This window comes from Cyprinodon variegatus, unplaced genomic scaffold, assembly GCF_000732505.1.
Source record: "Cyprinodon variegatus isolate N-32 unplaced genomic scaffold, C_variegatus-1.0 Scaffold748, whole genome shotgun sequence".
In the NCBI taxonomy this organism is placed as follows: Eukaryota; Metazoa; Chordata; class Actinopteri; order Cyprinodontiformes; family Cyprinodontidae; genus Cyprinodon; species Cyprinodon variegatus.
Window position 1 is genome coordinate 321140 of NW_015151201.1, and position 21157 is coordinate 342296.

The 21157-nt window shown below is 37.3% G+C and overlaps 1 protein-coding gene across 1 annotated transcript; it reads left to right on the top strand.

Annotated features, from left to right (window-relative positions):
• The first annotated feature begins 831 nt into the window (after positions 1–831).
• LOC107098113 (E3 ubiquitin-protein ligase PDZRN3-like) lies at positions 832–11501 on the top strand. Its single transcript, XM_015395583.1, has 3 exons — positions 832–1106; positions 1220–1306; positions 11423–11501. Exons 1-3 carry the CDS (start codon positions 849–851, stop codon positions 11438–11440), a joined length of 363 nt encoding a protein of 120 aa, XP_015251069.1. The 5' UTR covers positions 832–848; the 3' UTR covers positions 11441–11501.
• The last annotated feature ends 9656 nt before the right edge of the window (positions 11502–21157 follow it).

A 21157-nucleotide genomic window follows, 5' to 3' on the forward strand; every position in this document is an offset into this window, starting at 1 on the left:
GGGGGGATACTATCACGAGTAGGAAAGGCTCAGAGAGACGGAGTTTGAGGAAGGACTGAAACAAAGAGAGGGCTACCGAGCAGATTGGGAGCAGGTGTGAACAGAGCTGAAACGGAAAAGGAGCGAGGGAAAAGGGAGAACACAAGAGGGCAGCAGAGGGCAACAAATAAAAACCTGAGAACTGAAAAAAAAAAAACAGAAAACACCTCAAAATAAGAATGAAAACATTAAAACTAGAAAACATGGAACAAAGTAAAACAGAATACAAAAAAGAAAACAGAACAGAACCAAGACTATAACACACAGCTAGTTCCTGGGCTGAGACACATTTAATATTATACGCATTCTGATGGCATTTTTTGCAAAAGGGTTTTTATCAAAACCATTATTAATTTGCACACATAAGGAATAGTTGTTTATAACCATACATGCAAACAGGGTTTTATGTGGCCCCCAGGAACTTGGTGCCCTAGGCAACTGTCTTGTATTGCCTAATGGTAAATCTCCCCGTGTTTAAATAAAGTCAGACGTCACATGTTTGAATCTGGTATACCTATTTTTCCATTAACCTTTTTAATGTAGGATTTAAAATGATTAACCACTAAGCTTGAGTTCCTTCTGCAACTTAATGCAAACAACCTGCGTCCTGCAAAAAAAAACTTAATTTGAATTTTCAAAGTGTCTTTCATGCTCTAACTTTCTTCAGTTCAAACATCTGGAATGCTCTCCTGTCATGCGCCGAGCAGTGAGTCATGACTTTTAAACCCAGATGCGCGATGGAGATGCAAAAAGCATTACAAACGCGTCACTGTGATCAAAGAGTGTGTCAGAGGGGATGCGGTCACAGCATGGACAGCGCGAGGAAACACTGCTACGTGGAGGCGCTCCAGGCAGCGAAACGTGCATCGGAGAAGAAGGGCGCAGGTTTGGAGCAGACTCTCCGGATGGCGCAGCTCAGGTGGGACAGGAGGGAGCGGTCCCTGCTGGCTCAGGTGGCTGCGCTGCAGAGCGAGGCGAAGCTCTTCGCCCTGGCTTACCAGCAGAGGCTGCAGGGATACTTGCTGCATATAAGCAGCATCGCAGAAGAAATTGGCAGATATTGTGAGGTAGGCATAAAAGTGAGGAAGAAGTATGGATTAATTTTAGTTATTGCATTATTTATTTATTTACTTACATAAAAAGCAAAACTAAACAGGTGTCTTTTTGTTTGTTGAGCTAGAGGGATTCCAGGACACTTTCTGACATGCAGAGCCACGCATCCAATTCGACTTCAGCCAAGCTGCAGAAAGCTGTAGAGGGACTTAAGGTAAGAAGACTTTTGTTTGTTGTCTGTTTTTGCACACGTTTATCCAATGCTTCTGTATCTAAGACATCTTTTCAGACACTTCCCTGCTGCACAGACCTCTGCAATTTGTTTTCTCCTGTGACTCTGAGATCCCAATCTAAGGATCTCTATGATCTTTCCTCCTATCCAACTGTTTATTATAAGATGTGTTTTTTCCCCTAATCTCTTGCAGTAATCAGACTGTATATTTGAATTGGAGGCGGTGAATTCTTTTTACTGATCTGAAAAAAAAACAGTCCTTTGTTTAAACATTTGTCTGTAAGTTATGATCTTACAAAAACTTTATAGGCTCTCTTTGAAGGTTTGAAGGTTCTGATTTAGTTTCTCAGATATACTTTAATACTTTTAATACTACTGATGACACAAGTTTTAACACATCTGCTGTGACCAGGTTACAGCCTATGATTGGGATGTTTGAAGACTTCAGTGTTGTTCAGGATGTCCCTTGATATGACCAACAAAGAGGTATAAAAAGATAAAAGGTCAGGGAAAAGTATTGATGGCTGCTATTTAGTTTTGTACTGGAAACTAGGATTTAGAGGTGATTCAAAGGCACACATGATAAGATCATGAGCCTGATTACATGCTTGAGTTGCCAGCATGTAGTTTTATTCTTATGCTGCTCATAAATTGTCAGCTTAAATAAGCAATACCTTGATATGAGTGATTGATTACAGTAAATTTCCATGCAACCTTGTCCTGGTTTATCATAACAGCCATCCCCCCTCCGCACAAATAAAGAAAATAAACATTAATGTTTCTTTCAGGGACATGAGTTTGTAAGTTATGTTTCCTAATTTTGTTCTGAACTTGTTTTTGTGACTATCTAAAAGCTTGTTAGTATTTTAAAGCCAGTGATAGATGGAACAGGGGTAAAATCTATGATTTTTGGTTGTTGCAGTAATTTATGAACTCTTCCACTATGGGAGCCAAATCTAATATTAGCTTCTACTTCAGTAAGCAAAAAAAGTTTTTCCATTGTTATCCTCTGGCTGGGACCGGTGTTATATTTGGGTGGCTGTTGCGGGTGGATAACTTTAATTGTGGTAATGGTCACTTAAAGTGTTGCACTAATCGCCTACAGCATGCTGTGAGTGCAACAGGCTCACTTTTGATTAATGTGGAAAACTGGTCTCTTTGCTGCCAAAGTTTAGCAGTTAAACCCAGTATCTATTTTCAGCAATCCTTTTACTCGTCTGTAAACTCTTCTATGATGTATCTTTAATTGTTGCGTCCCTGCCTGCTGCTACCCAGATTGATTTTCCAGTTTTTGAGAAAGTAGGTTTGGAGTTCATAAGACGGAGCAGCAAAGTTCAGTGAAGACGTTTTTGGGCCGGAAAACAGAGCTGATGGTTGTCAGGATCCCAATCACAGTTATGGATCATCAAACTTTGCTTCCGATTCCTTGTACTCCAGCTTGGTTCCCAAAACCTAGAGATGATGAAGAAGAAAGTCCATGCTCATTTAAGGCCATTTCACAGAAGAAAACTAGTGACTGGACATTAGTTGGTCAACAAAGACAAAAATATTAAGGTTGGTCTTTTATAAAATTTGAACTTGGTAACCTTATTATTTTTATGCAGTTACTATAAACCTGAATTCAACTGTGAAATTTTTACTCTGTTTACAAATAATGAAATATTTAATTCTTAACTTTTATATGTGACCAATAGAAATTTCTGAATCCTGTTCAACAGAAAAACTGTATCTAGTCAGAAGAGGCAACTTAAATTGGAAAAAATAGAAAACAGACAAAAAGATTTATTAGCCGAAATCATTTTGGCTTCTACAATATTCTCATTAGCCTGCAAGAAATCTTAGTTTGCTTGGTATCTTCATAAGTTAGATTTTTTGCTTTGCACCAATATACAGACCATGGCTCTAAGGCATCTTTTAAAATGCGTGCGGTCCATGTCTTCTCCGTCATCAGTTGCACATAGTGCCGTTCAACAATAATGCGCGTTGTGTCCTCCAGCACCAGGGCACACCTTGGCCTTGGTGGAGTCAGTGTCAATGAGTGGTACATTATGATTTTTACACGTAACTGTTGCTTTAAACAAGATGGAAGGTATTAAAGGAAAAGTCCGGTCACACTCAGAATGCAATCTTCTGAAAGTACTTTAAGTATGAAATTATTACATACTTTTCAATAAATTATGTGTTTTTTAATTAAGGGTAATTTAATTTGAATGTGCTTTACTGGATTCTTTGTCAAAGAACACTACTGCCACTTTCCGCTTTGTGATGTCACGGTGCGGAAAGGTGAAATAACTAATTGGTTTTTTTTCACTAGTAGTTCCCATTGATTTTTCTTGTAAAGAGGGGAGAATGGCGCCAGGCTTTCCACACCGTGACGTCACTGCCAGAAGATGTCAAGAGTGAGGTGTTACTATATTTGGGCAAAAATCCCAGACTCAGTGATCGCGACGAAAATGTTTTTGGTTTTTTTGTATGTTTCAATAAAATTCATTAAAATCACCTTGAACGTAGTAGTTTTAGGTATAGATAATGATCCATTGGTTATTTCTTGCTGACCAAAAGTCTGACTGTATGCATTGTGCTGACTTTGTGATTTTATATTTTTAATTGAAAGCCAAGCTGTTGTGTATTTTGAATAATGTAAGAACTCTAGTAAATGAGAATAAGAAATTTCAAAATAAAATGTTCTTAACATGGTTTTATGTTTATAATTTAGCTACTTCGTGACCCAGCTTGGGATAAGTGTGACGGAAAATGGATGGATGCATGGATTTAGATACTCTTATACGCCTTTTTTTTTAACATGGCTTTCTAGAAGCTGTTCACTCAGAAAAAAAACACATTTTCTTGGGATTCAGAGTTTTTAAACATTAAATATAATTTTTAAAGGTAAGTAGGGCGAACGTAAAGGAGAAGATGACTTTCTTAATAGGGACTTTAATATGTCCTTGACCTGAGTTAAGTTGCCACTCCCATCTTCTTCAAATGAAACAAGATTGCTATCAAACTTTTGGTTGACAAATTTGTTTATGCAGCAGTCATTTTAAAGATTTAAAATTAAATATATTTCCATGTAGCTCAAAGATGTACTGATCTAGATGCTGCTTTGCGAACTGGCTTAAACAAGCTACAGAAGCTGAGTCAGGCCAACAGCCCTGCTGGGTTAAAAAGGGATCATGGAAGTAAGATACAGCTCCGTAATGGCAACAGGATTAGTCAGCCCTGCAAAAACATACAGCTCTTCGCTTGCCATGCCACTGTCCCATGTTTGTTTTAAAACCCGATACATACACGAATGAAACCACAGATGAGGTAGAGCCGTTCCACTGCTCCACTTGTCTGCAGCCAAAACCACATTCTTTCCACAGAGCTCAAAGGATTGGAAACAGAGCCGTCATGTATTTCAGAGACAGCTCCTATTATTCTTTATTTTTAGGGTTGAAAACAGTAAGCAGAAATGTGTGCTCACCCAGACCAATTTAGTGATGAAAAGGAAAATAGAGCAAGGGTGCTCATGTGTCAGTTTGATCAAAATCTAATTTTGTAAAATGGCAGCGCAGTTTAGTTTAGTTTGCCTCCATAACAAGCAAAGGGAATAAAGGCCAAACTTAGAACAAGGAAGCACAACTTTTGTAGGCCAATTAGAGATTGTGCATCCATAAGGTTCTAAAAGCCTTAAAACTGCAGAGTTTTTTGTTTGCTTACATTTAAGGCTTTATGCATGTTTGTAGAAATATTCGAATGGTAGTATTTTTTCTATGTTTGTCCATTGGAATAATTGTTGGAACATTATCTGATTCATAAAGATAGGATGATTCATTCACTTATAGGACGGATCCCGTCACGCGTTCTGTTCATAACCTTTATGGGCAGGATTTGTAGGCGCAGCCAATTACCAGAGGGGGTCTGGTTTGGAGACCAGCGGATTTCATCCCAGCTTTTTGCAGATGATGTGGTTCTGATTGCTCCATCCTGCCAAGATCTACAGAATGCGCCGGGGCGGTTTGCAGCCGAGTGTGAAGTGAATCAGCTCCTCCAAGTCCGAAGCCATGGTTCTCGACTGAAAAAAGTTGGCTTGTCCCCTTGAGGTTGGAGGAGAGTTCCTACCTCAAGTGGAGGAGTTCAAGTGTCTTAGGGTCTTGTTCATGAGGGAGGGAAGAATGGAGTGAGAGATTAATAGATTGATAGATCGGCGCGTCAGCTGCTATAATGCAGACACTGTACCCGATTGTTGTGGTAAAGTGAGAGAGCGGAGCAAAAAGATGTTCCAACCCTCACCCATGATCATGAAATCTGGATCAGGACTGAAAGAACGAGATCCCAGATACAAGCGGCTGAAATGAGTTTATTGACGGAAAAGGGATGGATGGATGGATGGATGGATGGATGGATGGATGGATGGATGGATGGATGGATGGATGGATGGATGGATGGATGGAGATGAAGTTGGGTTGGACAATAATTCAATATCAATATGTGTTGATATGTATGTATTATGTGTATTCTTTATTTATTATTATAACTTTATTCAGTAATGGTGATATGACAGTTTAAGACATTTCTAATACTTGAAAATGCATTACAGTCTATAATTAAAGAATTTGCTACTGACTGATGTGCCAGTTTTTATGTTGTCCGCATATTTTTACACATTATTTTAGAGGACTTTTAAAAGCTTGTTGAAATGTTTTTCGAAGTTTGTACAGAATTCTGTTGTGGGCATTCTTGGCAGTCTTTCTGAGGCTTATTTTTTTTGTTTATATTGATATTGTAATTAATCGATTAATTAACCGTATAGAACAAAATCGAGAAACAAATTGGGATACATGTTTTGGCTATATCATCCAGCTCTGAAACAAAGGTATGCTCTGTCATTCATCCCTTCGACTGCTCAGTGGTGCAGTGGGTAGCACTGCTGTCTTGCCGAAAGAAGGTTCTGGGTTTCCTGGCCTGGGGTCTTTCTGCATGGAGTTTGCATGTTCTCCCTGAGCATGTGTGGGTTCTCTCTGGGTACTCCGGCTTCTTCCCACAGTCCATTAGGTCTAATGGCTTCTCTAAATTCTACTTAGGGGTGTGTGTGTGTGTGTGTGTTCCTGAATGGTTGTTTGTCTCTGTGTTGCCCTGTGATGGACTGGCGACCTGTCCAGGGTGTACCTCGCCTTTCGCCCGTTGACAGCTGGAGATAGGCACCAGTACCCCTTGCGACCCCACTCAGGATAAGCATGTAAGAAAATGGATGGATGTATTTTTAATTGAGACTCCTTACCTGCAATGCTCTAGCAAGGAGAACCTTTCACTACCAGACACCCATCAAAGGAAATAAATGAAGTGAGCATTAGAATTGACAGCTTTATACATCTCTTTGTTGCATGTCTAGATATCTTATTGTACTCAATTTTTTCTAAATATTTTCCTAAATTTAAATAAGAATGCAAACACTAAGTAAATGGCATTAACACATTGGTTTAATGGTCACCATCCCTCCCTTGGGATGGTAGATTTATAAACCAAACAAATTAAAATGAATATTTGCTGAAATGAAAATTGAGTTGTTATCATAAGCAATGCTGGTATTTTCACTGCCCTCTGTCTCCTGGAGGTGTTTTCTGTAGCCGTTCTCCTCTGTTTGGAGTGGCACCCTAAATTCACTCCATGTAAACTGTTTGTCTTTTGCCTGCAAGAGAGAGAGGCCACCCTGTTCACCATTTCCTTTTTCCTCTCCAGTTTGACTGCCTCACATACACACATTGAGTTGTTAAAATAAACCTCAGTCTGCAATAATTTAGGATTATCAGTTAAGTGAAAAGTTTATGCAGACAAGCACCCTTATTGTTCAATACAAGTTATAAAAAACCCCAACTTACTTTAATATATTCTCACCTCTCAGGCTAAGCATACTTTTTTAATTGCTAAGGGTATGTTCAGTATTTACGGTAAATATGTGTTGGATGGGTGTTCTTTTTTTTTTTTCCAGAGCTTTAAGGCAGGTAGGATGTGGATAGTTCACCTTAGATGATTATAGATTCTGACCAAAACCAAAAGCAATGAAAGCAGTTAGTGTATGGCCTTGAATGTGTGTGGTGATATGCTGTTAGAGGCCTAAGATGTAGAAAAAAAGAAGAAAATCTTCAATAAAGACCACCCTACTTGTAAAAAAGTTGTGCCCAGAGTAAGCTCGTCCTTATAGAAAAGCTATTTTTTAAAGTGTGGTTTAAATTCAGCTGCAGAAAATTGAAGAATGAAATGAACCTTGACTCATGGTTTACTAGTTACTTAATACTCATCAAACACTCTAAAATATTAGTTTTTGTTTCCATTGGCTCTTGGTTTATATGTAGTACTCGTTTGATTTAAAACAACAATAACAAAAAGAGCTTACACTTTCTGACTGTATTTCCCATGTTCAAGAAAGTGGGAAAATATATTATCTGGACAAAATGATGTTCCTACATAAAATAGAATGCTGGATTCATATAGTTAAACCATAATAGAGAAAATCAATAAGTAGTAGCTTAAGGTGTAGTCTGTGTTCAGATCGAACACGGATTTCTCGTGATTTTCTCATGGGGAGTTGACCGCTCTGCATTCAGATGCAAAGTGTTTACACCATGAACCGCTTCACCAAATACATACAGTAGGAGCTTCAGCTGCGCGGAGCACACGTGAAAAAAAAAACTCAGCAAATAGACCGAATGGTTATTGCTTTTTTTGTGCATTTAAAATGGTAATTTATAAATATGAAATAAAAAAATTTTTTATTTGGTTTTTAAGATAGAATTATTTTTTAAATACGGCCAATGACCTCGCCATCCCAGCAGACCTTAGTGCTGCGCTCGTTTCCTGATATAAAGTTATTGCATAATATCACATGTCATTCATGTGCTGGTATTGAATATAACGGTGGGCATTTTTTTCCTTATTTAGTAGGTGGAATGATTATTCAATATTTAGTTAATCACCAGCCTCCCAGACCCTTCACTTTGGACCTGCCGTTACCCTTGGCAACCCTATAGCATTTCCTGTCAAGGTCTTGCTGTTTGCATTTATTAATAATAAAAGCACAGGTGAAACTTAACATTATGGACTGCTGCAAAATTTCTCTCTATGAACAACCTCTGAATCCCCTTGGGGAGACCATCATTTTTTGGAAAAGCCCCAAAAGTTCTGAAAAAAAAAAAAAAAAAAAGTCCAATTTGATTCATTCAGAAGCTCGTCTGGATGACAGTCAGATTCAAGTCAAGGCAGGCAAGGCGAGTTTAATTGTATAGTGCAATTCAGTACATGGACAAGTGAAAGTGCTTTACATTAAATAAAAGCAGAAATATAAGCAGAATAAAGGCAAAAACATTAGTAAAACAAATAAACAATTGGACCACAACCTTAAAATAATGAGGCCTCAGTTAGCAGTTTAACTTAACAGGCAAAGACAGTTCTACACAAATGAGTTTTTACCTTTGACTTAAAAGAACTCAGGCTTTCAGCACTTTTACATTCTTCTGGTTGTTTGTTTCAGATAAGTGGAACATACAGTAGGAAGTAAATGCTGCTTCTCCATGTTTCATTCTAGCTCTGGGTGAACATAGTAGGCTTGAACTAGAAGACCTGGGTGATCTGGAAGGTTGAGACACTGACAACAAATCTGTTATGTATTGAGGCTATTTATAAACTAATGGGTATAATTCTGTGGTCTTTGTGATCCTCTTTGACATTTTGGAAATCATGGCACAGGCAACATTCACTATATCTGTGTTGCTCTTGGTGCAGAAGCGTTTAATCTAGTTCACAGCATCATTAATTACTATTAATGTTCTTGACTTATCAGCTGTTTATGAGGCTGTTTGGGAGAGAGATGAATGTTGTCATACCTGTTTTTACTGTCAGGAAACAGGCCGTTCTCTGCAAGGTCTTGTAGGGCCAAATATGGTTTTTTTTTTTTTTTTTGCAAAATTCCCATATTCTCAGTAATCTCAGTGGATCCTTCTTTATCATTTATTTTGGAAACAAACGTTTGCAAATGTTCATATTCAGGGTGGAAGACATGTTTCTCTGAAGTCTTGGCCAGGTTTTGTTATCTAAATGTGACGTTTGTCCTGTAAGACTGCTTTTGAGATCTGGCTTGGATTGTTTGTTTTTCTTGCTTTGCTCCAAGGGTTTCCCAGCAGGGGCTAACAGTCTTGTTATTGTCATTGGAAGCAGCACCTTGTTTCTTAGTTCCATTGGTTATTTTTTGCTCTGACTGGTTGCTTTTTAAAACCACTAGTGGGATTATCTCAGTGCTTTGAGACACTGGTAGGGTCAGCACAGGCACGGTCGTATCATTTCCATGACCAGCATTTATTTCCACATTGACTTCCAGTCTGTCTATCTTCAATTCCAAGGCAGCTATCCTCTGTAGAAGCTTATCCTTGTCCTTTGGGGTGAAGGAAGGGATTTTGTGCTGTCCTTCTCTGCGGTGTGATCAAAATGTTTAATAAGTAGTTCAAGTAGAGATTCCTTGAATTAAAACTAGCTTTGTCTATTTTTTCTGTCATGGCTTAGAGATAGCGAGGAGCGAGGGAGAGATGCATCTGAGCAGGAAGTAGATTCAGTGGTACCTCCTTGTAAATCTACCCATGCAGGAAGCACCGATGCTGGGTAGTGGGCAGCGACAGACTGGGTTCTGTGCTGGAGGTAAGGGAGGATAATAAACAGTCCTTCTTGGACTAAATTAAAACAACTTTGTTTTAAAGCTACATAAAAACCTCTTTAGAGCATTTCTTATTTCTACTTTTGATTCGATTCTCTGTATTCCATTTTAAGTGAAACGATCTTCGATTATAGCCAGTCCTTGATTGGTTGCCTTGTTGTGATTTCACAGAAAAGTCATTTAAACTTCAGCATACATGGCTCTGCTCTCTCCATGCACCTCAATTTCTATCAAGTAGCACGAGGTAAGGGGGCGAAGCAGTGAATGATCTCACTGTGTGGGATTCACCACTGGCCGCTTCCCTGTGCGGTTTGTATAGGAATTTTATATGAATCACCATTAGAGAGTGGGATTACTGGTTTGGGAAGCCCAGGGTCTTCTCTTTCCTTTCTGTTGGCATCCTCTGGTCTTCTGAAGTAGTTTTTCGACATGGATCAATTCCACTAAGTTTGATGCAAATGTTTAAACCAGAAAACAAGGCACTGTGACCTCTTTGTTGGGAGTCAGTCACTGCCTCAAATAAAAGTGAGGGTAGGATAGAGCTGCAGATGGTTAGTTAGATTGGGGATTATTCAGCAGAAATGCTGGCACTGCTCTGCCCAGTCTTAAGAGCTGATCCAAACAGAGCTCTCGTTTTATAATTCCTCCTTATTTTATTTAGATTTTCCTCTGCACTGACCACACACATACAGTGTGTCATTCCAGGGTTTAATTGTTTTCTAGACCTCGAAAGCTTGCTTGTCCAGAGTCCGATGTCGCAAGGCTTTGCTGTTACTGTTGTGTGAAAAAGTGCCTACTTCTACTGGCATGTATGGATCTGTGTGATATCTGCAACTTTCTGTGTGGAAGTAAACCCACTTTAAGCATTTTATCTCCACCTAAATGGTTGGAGGGAGAAAGTCATTGACTTATTTTTGTTTACTGTGATGTAAGCAAAGCTGAGGGCCTCTGGGATTAAAAAAATGTGTCTTTTGGCCTATTACATTTGGAGGTTTGGCTTTCAGCAGTAAAAACAACTGATGGCAAACCCAAAATTCACTAAATGGACTATATCTATCTTCCTAATAAGGTGGTGAGTGCTGCTATTTGAGTTTTTGTTTGGGTCTAGGAACCGAAAAGTAGATTACTGAAAGACTTTGTGATATACCCAGAGCTTTTGCATTACGCAGGTAAAACAGGATTCTCTGCCACATTTATTCCCATGTCGCACTATGTGATCCTTAATATTTTTTGTCCAACTGTCCAAACCTTGTCCAAGCATAAAGTGAATATATTTTTGGAATTTGAAATTTATGACTTATTTTTTCTTACTTTATTACTACTGCATCAAACAGTAATTTGTGAGATAAATTTTTTACACACTGGTGATATACTGTATATGCTTGTACAAATATATTTTTTATCTCTTTCAGAGATCTACAGAATTGTAAAACTGCTGGACGAGATGAAATAGCCATTCTTCGAGTGTCATGCAGCTCATTGTTAGAGCAGCTGCAGCTTATACTGAGGCTACAATCCTCAATGCTGTTGTCTAGTGCTGATTAACAGGCGTGGCCCATTTCCTGCATGTCTTCCCTTATTTATTGGCCCTATTTCCTATCTAGATACTATAGAATGAAGCCCAATATTTAAGGAAAAAAAATATTTTTTTAATAATATCAATCCTTTGTTTAGTGCTATTATTTTAGTAATATATTTTGAAAACTTTAACTTGTAAACGAAACAAAAAACAAATTTCATGAGAGAGTATGTACTTGTACTTACTTGTAACAGTAGACCAACAGTCTCTGCTGCCTTTTAGTGAGACTCTTAGCTTTAAATTTCAACAGCCAGTGTCTGGAAAATAACCATGGGTCAACTCAGAGACTGACAAGCAATTGATTGAATTTCCAGGTGACTTCCTGTTGGTACTCTGAGGTGCTTCCTTATGATCTGGAATGTTAACGAAAACAGAACTGCAAATACTTGCCCCTAACAACTTGTATTTTTCCAGCACAGCAGAAAACATTCATATTGCTGGATTCAAAAACCACAAATGTCATACAAAGATCGGCAGCATTCATGCCACCAAATAGTTGGGAACGCAACTTGCTACTAGTGGGAAATTCTCGTTCATTCGCCCCCTCTGTTCCCATCTTTACTTACAGTAGGAGGTTTGGTTAGTCACTGACCTGATGCCTTTGGAGCTCACACACACCTACTGAGCTCTCATGGCTACATAAACATGTGGCCTAATGTGCAGCTGTTACAGCGATGCTGTGGTTTAAGGCTTGAGTCAGCATGTTCACATGAGAACACCAGGGCACCCTGTGTTTATGTATATAAAGAGACCTAAAACACTACATTGGTCACTTCATCAAAAAGAGCATGAAACTGTGCAAATTATGGTTGGACCTACCATAGGGAGGTTATAAGAACTTGTTCTTTTTGGACAACTATTTTCTATTGTGCTGCAGTGTGGTTGTTAGCATGATTTGCTTACTGTGGTTTTGAAGCTCTGGAAAACTGTATTTGTTTTAGAACATATATTTCTTTTAGACACACTGATTGAGACTGTGTTTCTTCTGCAATGACCATCATTTGTTCTAAAACTATCTGCTGACCTCTGCTGAATGACTATGCATCATCAACTATTAGGGAAAAAAAAGATAAAATAAAACTCCAGGCTTCACATGGACATGATTATAGGAACCCAGTGTTACTTCTAGCTTTTTAGTGCTTATCCATCCAGCATTCTCAGCTGCCAAATGAATGAAGTCTACCTCTGCTTTTGTCAGCAGGAGGATTAGGATTTAATTACATCTGAGCACAGAAAGCCATACAGTCAGAGAAAACACTATACAATGGGAGCCTGGATCAGCACATTTGCAAGGTGTTGAGGAGCAGGATATAAGCCTGTGTAATATGCCAGGTGTGTCCAGAGTATTAGCAAATGCTGGCAGAGAACACAGTGAAGATGTAGGATAAAAAAACAAAGAGGCCCCTTTGGTTTCCTGTTCTTATTCCATTTATAAGGCGACAAATAGGAAGGAAAGGCAGGAAAAGTAGGTATAAGGTCAGTTCTTTGTAAAATATTCAACGAGTATTATTTTTCCTATTTTCATATTAAAGACTTCAATGTATTTCAAGTGACAGACCACCTAAATGTCATTTTGAAGGGAAAGAAAAATGATACATGGTTTTTAACAATATTTGTTGTTTTTAAACATAGCTCACCCTCATTCAGAATGGATGTAGATTACATGTCAACATGTCTAGTATTTAAAACAAGGACAATTTTGATTGAAATAGTTTTACTGTAGCTCTGGCTGTATGTTAGGTTTGTTTTCCTCTAAGTCTGTTACATTATGTACTGTACTAAGGTGTCTTTGTTTTTTTTGTTGTTTTTTTTATTTCAAATACATAAAGTCTGTTGTTTCAAATACATAATAATCAGGGTCCCTTTTATGCATTTCAAATAATAAACTATGTATAATAAACTAATTATTTTTTATTCTAAGCATGTATTCTTTATAAATACTACATACATATGATTATTTATATTGAAATTAATAAGCTTTTCTTCTTTTTTTTACATATTAATATAAATCACATGAGGTTTATTTATTAGGTTTGTGTTAAAATGATCTAAAACAAGAACATGGGAATTTCTTATGTAATAAAATTATACTGTATAAATTTTAGAAGTTGGGTGAAATATTTTTGTGAGTTTTGATCCTCATGATTCAATGTTCACTAATGTTCTCAAACAAACCTATGTGGTCGTCACAGAACTGCTGCATTTATTCTTAGATTAGAATACACAAGATTAAATGAAATGAAAAATGGAGTTATATGTGTTAAATGGAGGACAATGCTGTATTACATCAGGGACAAGACAATAAGACCAGATCTAAGATTGGAATCTATGCTTACTGATTAGTTGACTTCTGAAGACAATGTTACTTTAAGTGTATTTGAAGTTGTAAGTAAAAATATTTCAAGTCTTGTTGCCTATTTTCTTCCTCCACTGGTACAAATAGACCCTTCTAGAAAAATGCAAAAAGACATATAGACAGCAAAAAAATATATAAATTCTTATTTTAAAATTTTACTATCTTGAGATATTACACTATGGTTTTCATTTTGAGTTCATGGTTTTCCGCATTTTTCCTTTTACCTGAACTTTTAACTTAGTTCTACAGTTCTGTGAATTCTAACAGCTGAATTCTGGTATATTTTAGAATAAATAAATCTGTGAACTTCCAAGCTCATAAAATAATGTATGTTAAACGTGCAAAGATACATTTTCTACAGCTAAAGCTAATTAAACTTGCTGATAGAAAGCTGTGCATAAGGTGATGTTCATATTTAAATCATTTTCATACCTGTAACTGGTTACATATAGTTCCACTGCTCTCCTCCTCTTCTCTGAAAATGGCTGAAAGTCTAAAGAGGCCACATTTCATACAAGTTTATGACAAGAATAGGAATGACTTAGAAGAAAAAAAAAAGAGCAAGTGAATCTGGGAGATTCGTTTTGGCAGAATGGCAGGAATGTTGATCTTGTACATCAACATCGAGTCAAAAAGTGACTTCTGGATTGTGGTTCTGCATGATATTAACATGCATTAATACATAAAATAGATATAGTTGTTTATGTCTTATTACATATATGACTGTTGATGACTTGCAGAGACAAAATCCTCTGCCTTCTGCCCCATAAAACACAAAAGCTAATTCTTAAAACAGAATGAATTCTGTATTTGTCAACTTTAAAGTCAGTATATTGATATGAATAATCATTAATACACATTTTTGTTATGTTTATGGCCAATAAACTAACAGGTAGCATGTCTAAATAGTTAGGAGAGTCCATTTGAGATGATTATTTACTGTACTAGTGGGGGACTGCTGTTTCGCAGTAATTATGTCCATATGGGAACAACAAATAATCTTGCAGAGGTGGCCACAGGGTTTGACAATGACTGGCCCCTCCCCTGAATCCACTCCTAATTCTAACAAAGGAGAAACAACAGCAGCTCAACTACAAAGTGGAAGGAAGCATAGTGGGGTCATAGTTCGCTGTAGTCAGCGACTCTCCGTTGAGTCACTATAAATAAATGGCCAAAAATATGGACCTATATCAAATAATGGTACAGATACAGGTTTTATCTTATACAAGTTCAAGTTTAAAAGCAAGTAATATAAAACAGTATTCAAGTGAGTATTTCCTGAGGGTGTCCAGGCGTTTTCTCTATCAATGTCTCAGATATTATTTACAACTATCACTGGTATCATTTGGTTCCAGACAGGCCATTGGGGGACATCATTAGTTAAAAGAGGTGCCAATAAAAAGAAGAGAGGCTGGAAGTCATTTGGCTCAGTAGTGTAAGAAATATTATTCTAAAGATAAATTGTAATGTTCTGAAGTCAAGATAATGCAAGTCATCATTTTGAAACCCACCTAAAGGCAATTTAACCCACTGAATGGTGGTTGCCTGTAAAGAGTTTGATAAAATGGGTTTAACATCTGAACCCTTTCAGTATGCAGAAAAGATGACTGACATCCTTGCAGAACATCCTTCAGGATAAGAAACAAAGAGTCAGAAAATAAAAACTGAGAATATTCATTAAAATGCAAGACTTTGAGCTCATAAGAAGCTCTTCGGAGCTCTTTCTTTTCATTCCTATATTAAAGCTGTTTAAGCACTCTTCCCTGATCCATGTACATGTTGATTTCTTTGCTTGCAGGCATGATCTAATGTAGAGAAGTAGAACTGGTTTAATGCTTAAAGAATTAAACATCTTATAACCCATTTAATTTATCAGGGAAAGTCCATATCAGATGTACTGTATTAGTAACACCATTGTGGAGAACTGTCTTTTGTTAGATGCCACGCCCTCTCAAGCTGGACAGGAAATTCTCAAAGGGAACAGACTTGATATCTTATCTTTACCATGCAGTTGTATTGTTCTAATACTTATTTTCATCTCCTTTTGTAGGTCATGATAAAAAGCTATATCCCCATAATTAAAACTTGTATTCCTCTCATTAACAGCTTTCCTAACAGCTTTAAAGAACCAAGAGTTTTCGTTTGGAAATGTACAACATTATCCATGAGGATTACTGACTCCTCGCTTAGGGGGACATAGGCTGACTGGCTTTCATTTTGTTCATTTCGACCCCTCAAGAATTGATTATGAACATTAAAAAATGTTTTTGTTTTTTTTTAAGTGCAAACACTCTGAGCTTATCTTGCAAGCAAGATGATTTGTTGCTAGATTTCTGACATTACAAACTCCCGAAAATACATGAAATGCAGTGACGTGTATGATGTCAACACGTCAACCAGAGGCAGAGGACTGAAGTAAAAAAAAACATGGCTGCGCTGGTTTTAGCTGAAATACCATCTATTTTTTTTTTTTAAGTGAGCAAAAGGACACAAGATGTGCCTTTATTGAAGGAAAAGATGATTCAGCCTTCCTTCTCATTGCATTTGGCAAGTTTGATTTATTTGTTAACTGCTAGCTGTGAGACAAATCGAGGATGTGATACGGCACAGCTGCTACTGCTGTTGTGATTGACTATAAGCTTGAGAGGGGAGGTATGTTACCCAATCAGCTCAAAGAAATGTGCTGCCACCCTTCCTCTTACGAACACCAGATGGATACGTGTAGAATTCAAAATGAACTACACCTATCGCTCTGGCTTATGACAGATTAAATGTAAGCTAGGACTTATCAAACATCCGCATTTGACCTCCAGAATTCACCTGTGGAAGAAAGATAAAAGAATCTCTATAAACATATGTACTAAAGTCGATGAAAACCATCCCAGAATTTTGAAGCTGGTGTTTCTGCAAAGGGATAATTTTGAATTGGATATTTTTAAAGACCCAACAATTATGGCAAAGTATAGAAAAAACAAACAAACCCAAAAACAACAGAAAATGTTGCTCAGGTGCCAGCAGTAGAAATGCACAAAATAAGATTGGAATATTTGTTTATTAGTGCAACAGGTAAAATAAGTATAGAACACAGCACCATTTTTCTCAGTAAATATATTTCTAGAGATGCAATTGATGACATTTTCACCAGATGTTGGTAATGATCCATGTAATCCACACATACAAAGAAATCAAACCATAAACGTCAAGAAATGAAGTGATGTGTAATAAATTGAATTGGCATAGGGAAAAGTATTGAACACGTGAAGAAAGGGAGGCGCAAAAGGGCATGGAAAGCCAATACACCAGCCAACGTATCCCTGTAATTAGAAAGCAATCCTGCAACTTTTCAGTGCAAATTAATATCAGCTGATTCAGTCCCAATCGATGGCCAATAAAAAGGTATCTCTGGTATCAAACAAGAAACATCTCATGATGGGTAAAAGTAACCAGCTTTCTCAAGACCTTCCAGTTCCATTGAAAACTGTTTGGGCCATAATGCAGAACAGGAAAAATCATTCCGCCATAAAGCAACCACGACCAGGTGCCTCTCGCAAGATTTCTAACAGAGAAGTGAAAAGAATTAGCAGAAGAATTGTCCAAGAGGCAAATACTAATTTTGGAGAGTTTCAGACAGACCTGGAAGAAGCAGGTACAATTGTTTTGAAGCAAACAACAAGTAATGCACTCAACTGCCATCGTCTGTATGCACGCCCACCATGCATTGTTGAAGAAAAAACATGTTGAAGCTCGCTTAAAGTTCGTTGCACGATGTTTATACAAGCCTATGAAATACAGGGAAAAAATAGTTTGGTCAGAGGAGACCAACATTGAACTCTTTGAATGCCATATTACACATCATCTTTGGAGGTCAAACGGCACTGCACATCACCCCAAAACACCATACCAGCCGTGAAGTTTGGAGGTGGGAACATCATGGTGTGGGGCTGTTTTCATCATATGGTAATAGCAAATTTCAAATAATGTAAGGAAGGATGAATGGAAAATATACAGCTACATTTTTGATAAAAATCTGCTGTCATCTATCAGGATAAGGATAAAATGTGATTTGACATTTAAGCAACACAATGACCCCAAACACACAGCCAAGGAAACTCTCATTTGGCTTCAGAGAAAGAAAATAAAACTGTTAGAGTGGCCCAGCCAATCACCTGACTTGAATCCATAGAAAATCTATGGAAACAACTAAAGACTTTGTGTGGAAAAATGGGCCAAAATCACACCTGAGCAATGCATGAGACTCATTTCTCCATACGGGAGGCGTTATGAAGGCTAACAAAGGCTTTTGTACAGAGTATTAAAGATATTTAATAAGTGTGTCAATACTTTTTCCCGATGCCATTTGACTTTATTACACATAACTTAATGTCTGGACTTATATGGTTTGATTTCTTTGTATGTGTCGATCTGGTGAAATGTCATATCGATAGCACCTCTAGAAGTATATTTACTGAGACAAATGTGGGAGTGTTCAATATTTATTTTACCTGCTGTATTTAACCTCAGCCAGCTATGAAAGTGTCCACGCCTATAACATACAACCCCTATACAGTACAATTATTACTAGAAAAGCATTTAAAAGTGTAGTTTCCTGTGTAGGGGTTCTTACGCTGATTTTTGCCAGCAACATAGGTTAATGTTTCTCCACCTCATTTGCTTCTGATTGATCCTCATCCTGTAGAGCAGGAGGCTCAGCACAGCCTAAATTTGTTTTTGGATAATTATCACTAAAATCAGGCCAGATGTGTTGGCCCATAGTGTAAGTGTAGGACCTGTATGCTGAGGTCATAGTGCTGTTGCTAGTAGCAGACCTCCCTCTGGTTTTGCTATCAAAGAGTTTTAGATTCACATCTGGTATAAACTCAGAGCAGCAGGTTTTATTTAAATGTAGCTCCTCACAAACAAGGCAAATGTAAAAATGAAATAAATTAATTAGATTGGGAAATTATACAAATGTTCTGCCTTTTATCCTTGCCCTGTATGGTTTGAGCCTTGGTTTTCATGTTGTTGCTTTTCCTCCAATGTTCCCCCACAAACCTTTGGCTTCAAAACTATTAATTGACTTCTACAGTTCCCAGACTGAAGGCTTTAATTCCAACTAAAACACTTTTGTGGTATGGGGGACAGTTCAAGTTAGTAATGTGTTTGAAACGTAATGGCATTTTATACAACAATAATATGTATGAAAATGTCTAAAACAGGAAATAATGCTTTTATAGGATTATCAATAAATAAATCTAACTTTACTAAAATATATAAACAGAAGGAATGAAAAAACAGTGTAATAAGTTATAAGATATAAATGTTTTGAATTAAAATACATATAAAGATAGCATTTTTCACAATTTTATTGCAACTTCTTTAAATGCCTAAAATTTCGATTCTGTCTCCTAGCATAAATAGATTACTGTAACTTATGATAAGAAAATAGGCACATCACATTGCATAGTCAATATGAAGTCAATGAAGTCACTAAATCATGTAATATAACATCTTATACAAATCCATCACAATACGGAGCATAATATTACAGATGTGCCAAAAGTGCTTAAATGATGATGCACATGTAATATACATGTATTTATTACATTGTTGTGGTAATTATATCTCACATACAATTTCAAGTGTTTTCAAATGTTTGAGTTGTTTTTTTTTCCCTCAAAATAACATGAAATATATTTCAGCAAATAACCTTTTCAATCAGAAATATTTAATCATCCACTTAATAAAGAATTACTACATTAACATTTCACAGTGAATTGCTTTCTATTTACTCAAGTTTCTATTTTCTAACGTTGGACACAATGACAATGGCTAACTCGGTCCATATCTTTGACTCAGTCTGAAATAGTAAGACTAATGTTACGCTACATAGTATACTATAGGATAAATCTGCATATATATGGATTTTCTTGGTTAGTACATCCAGTAACAGTGAAATTACCTGTGAATCGACTTCCCTCAGCCTGCAAACTGATTGTTTTTGCAGTCAAATGCTACACATGTAGGCATTTTTACTGTGTGTATCTGTGGGAGTGGGGAGTACCAACATGGTGGACGGTGGCTTCATTTTTTTCGGGCAATCAGCAATCCAGTAAATAAATAGAGACCAATGGTCGGCCCAGCCAGCAGCAAAGATCAGCTCTGTGACAGGAGGCTCACTCACACCAGAAACACACTAATAACCCAGAGATCCTAACAGGAAAATCTTTAATAGGAATTATTTTTAGCCAAATCAAATAATTACCAAAGGTCAGTACAGGTTTCAGACAGGTAGGTAAACACTAATGGCTATATTAGAAGCTCTGAAAATGATTACAAGAACTGAAAAAAGTAAAAATGCTACAGTTGGAATATATATCAACTTAAAAATAATTTTATTCCCACAATCATTCAATATTGCTTAACAAACTGGGGAAATTTGGTATTAGGGAAATGTCCTCAAATTGGATTTAAAGTTATTTCATGGACAGACAATATGTGCGAAAGGAAAGGTTTAAATGAAGGAAGTGTAGAAGTGAACCATTATCACCTCCACACCATCAACAGTTAGGACTGTCCTTCAGTCTCCCTCTGTGCAGCCTGGCAGGAGACCAATGCACCCTAGTAATTATTTCAAACTGTATTGGTCAGGATAGGTTGAGGTTAGATGTTTTTAATAATTCCTTAATATATGGTCCCATTCTTTTTAATGAAAGAGAAACTGAGGTCAGCCTCAAAGTCAGCCTTCAGGGAAGAGCTGTACGAGTCAGAACTTGAGAACAGCAGGGAGCAGTATTTGAAAAACCCCTGGCCTGTGCCTGGGATCTGGAATTAATAGACTCTGAAGAGTTACCATCATATAAATCTGCCATAACAAGGATGCCCTCATCTGACCACATCCTTTCTATGACAAGCTTAGAGTTTGACCAGATTCCAGCTGACAGCTTTAAATACCAGATGGAGGTTTTTTTTTTATCGCTACATCTTTTAATAAACTTAGTGTATACAGTAGTAATATCTAAATCCATATAAATCATTGCGAACCAAGTCTAAACCACAATAATATGCAGCTGAATGGGGCTAGCGACGCTGATTTCTGACCAGCAGATGGCAATAGATACACATGCTAAAGTGGCTCCTATGTGTTGCTGATGTTGGGCTATGAAATATGTCTTTAATTGATGATAATAATTAAAGTGATGGCTGCTCCTTCAT

Bases quoted from the DNA above. Each gene is read 5' to 3' on its own strand.
- LOC107098113 (XM_015395583.1), top strand. From the start codon at position 849: ATGGACAGCGCGAGGAAACACTGCTACGTGGAGGCGCTCCAGGCAGCG. The intron at 1,107-1,219 runs GTAGGCATAAAA...TTGTTGAGCTAG, and splicing joins AAATTGGCAGATATTGTGAG to AGGGATTCCAGGACACTTTC.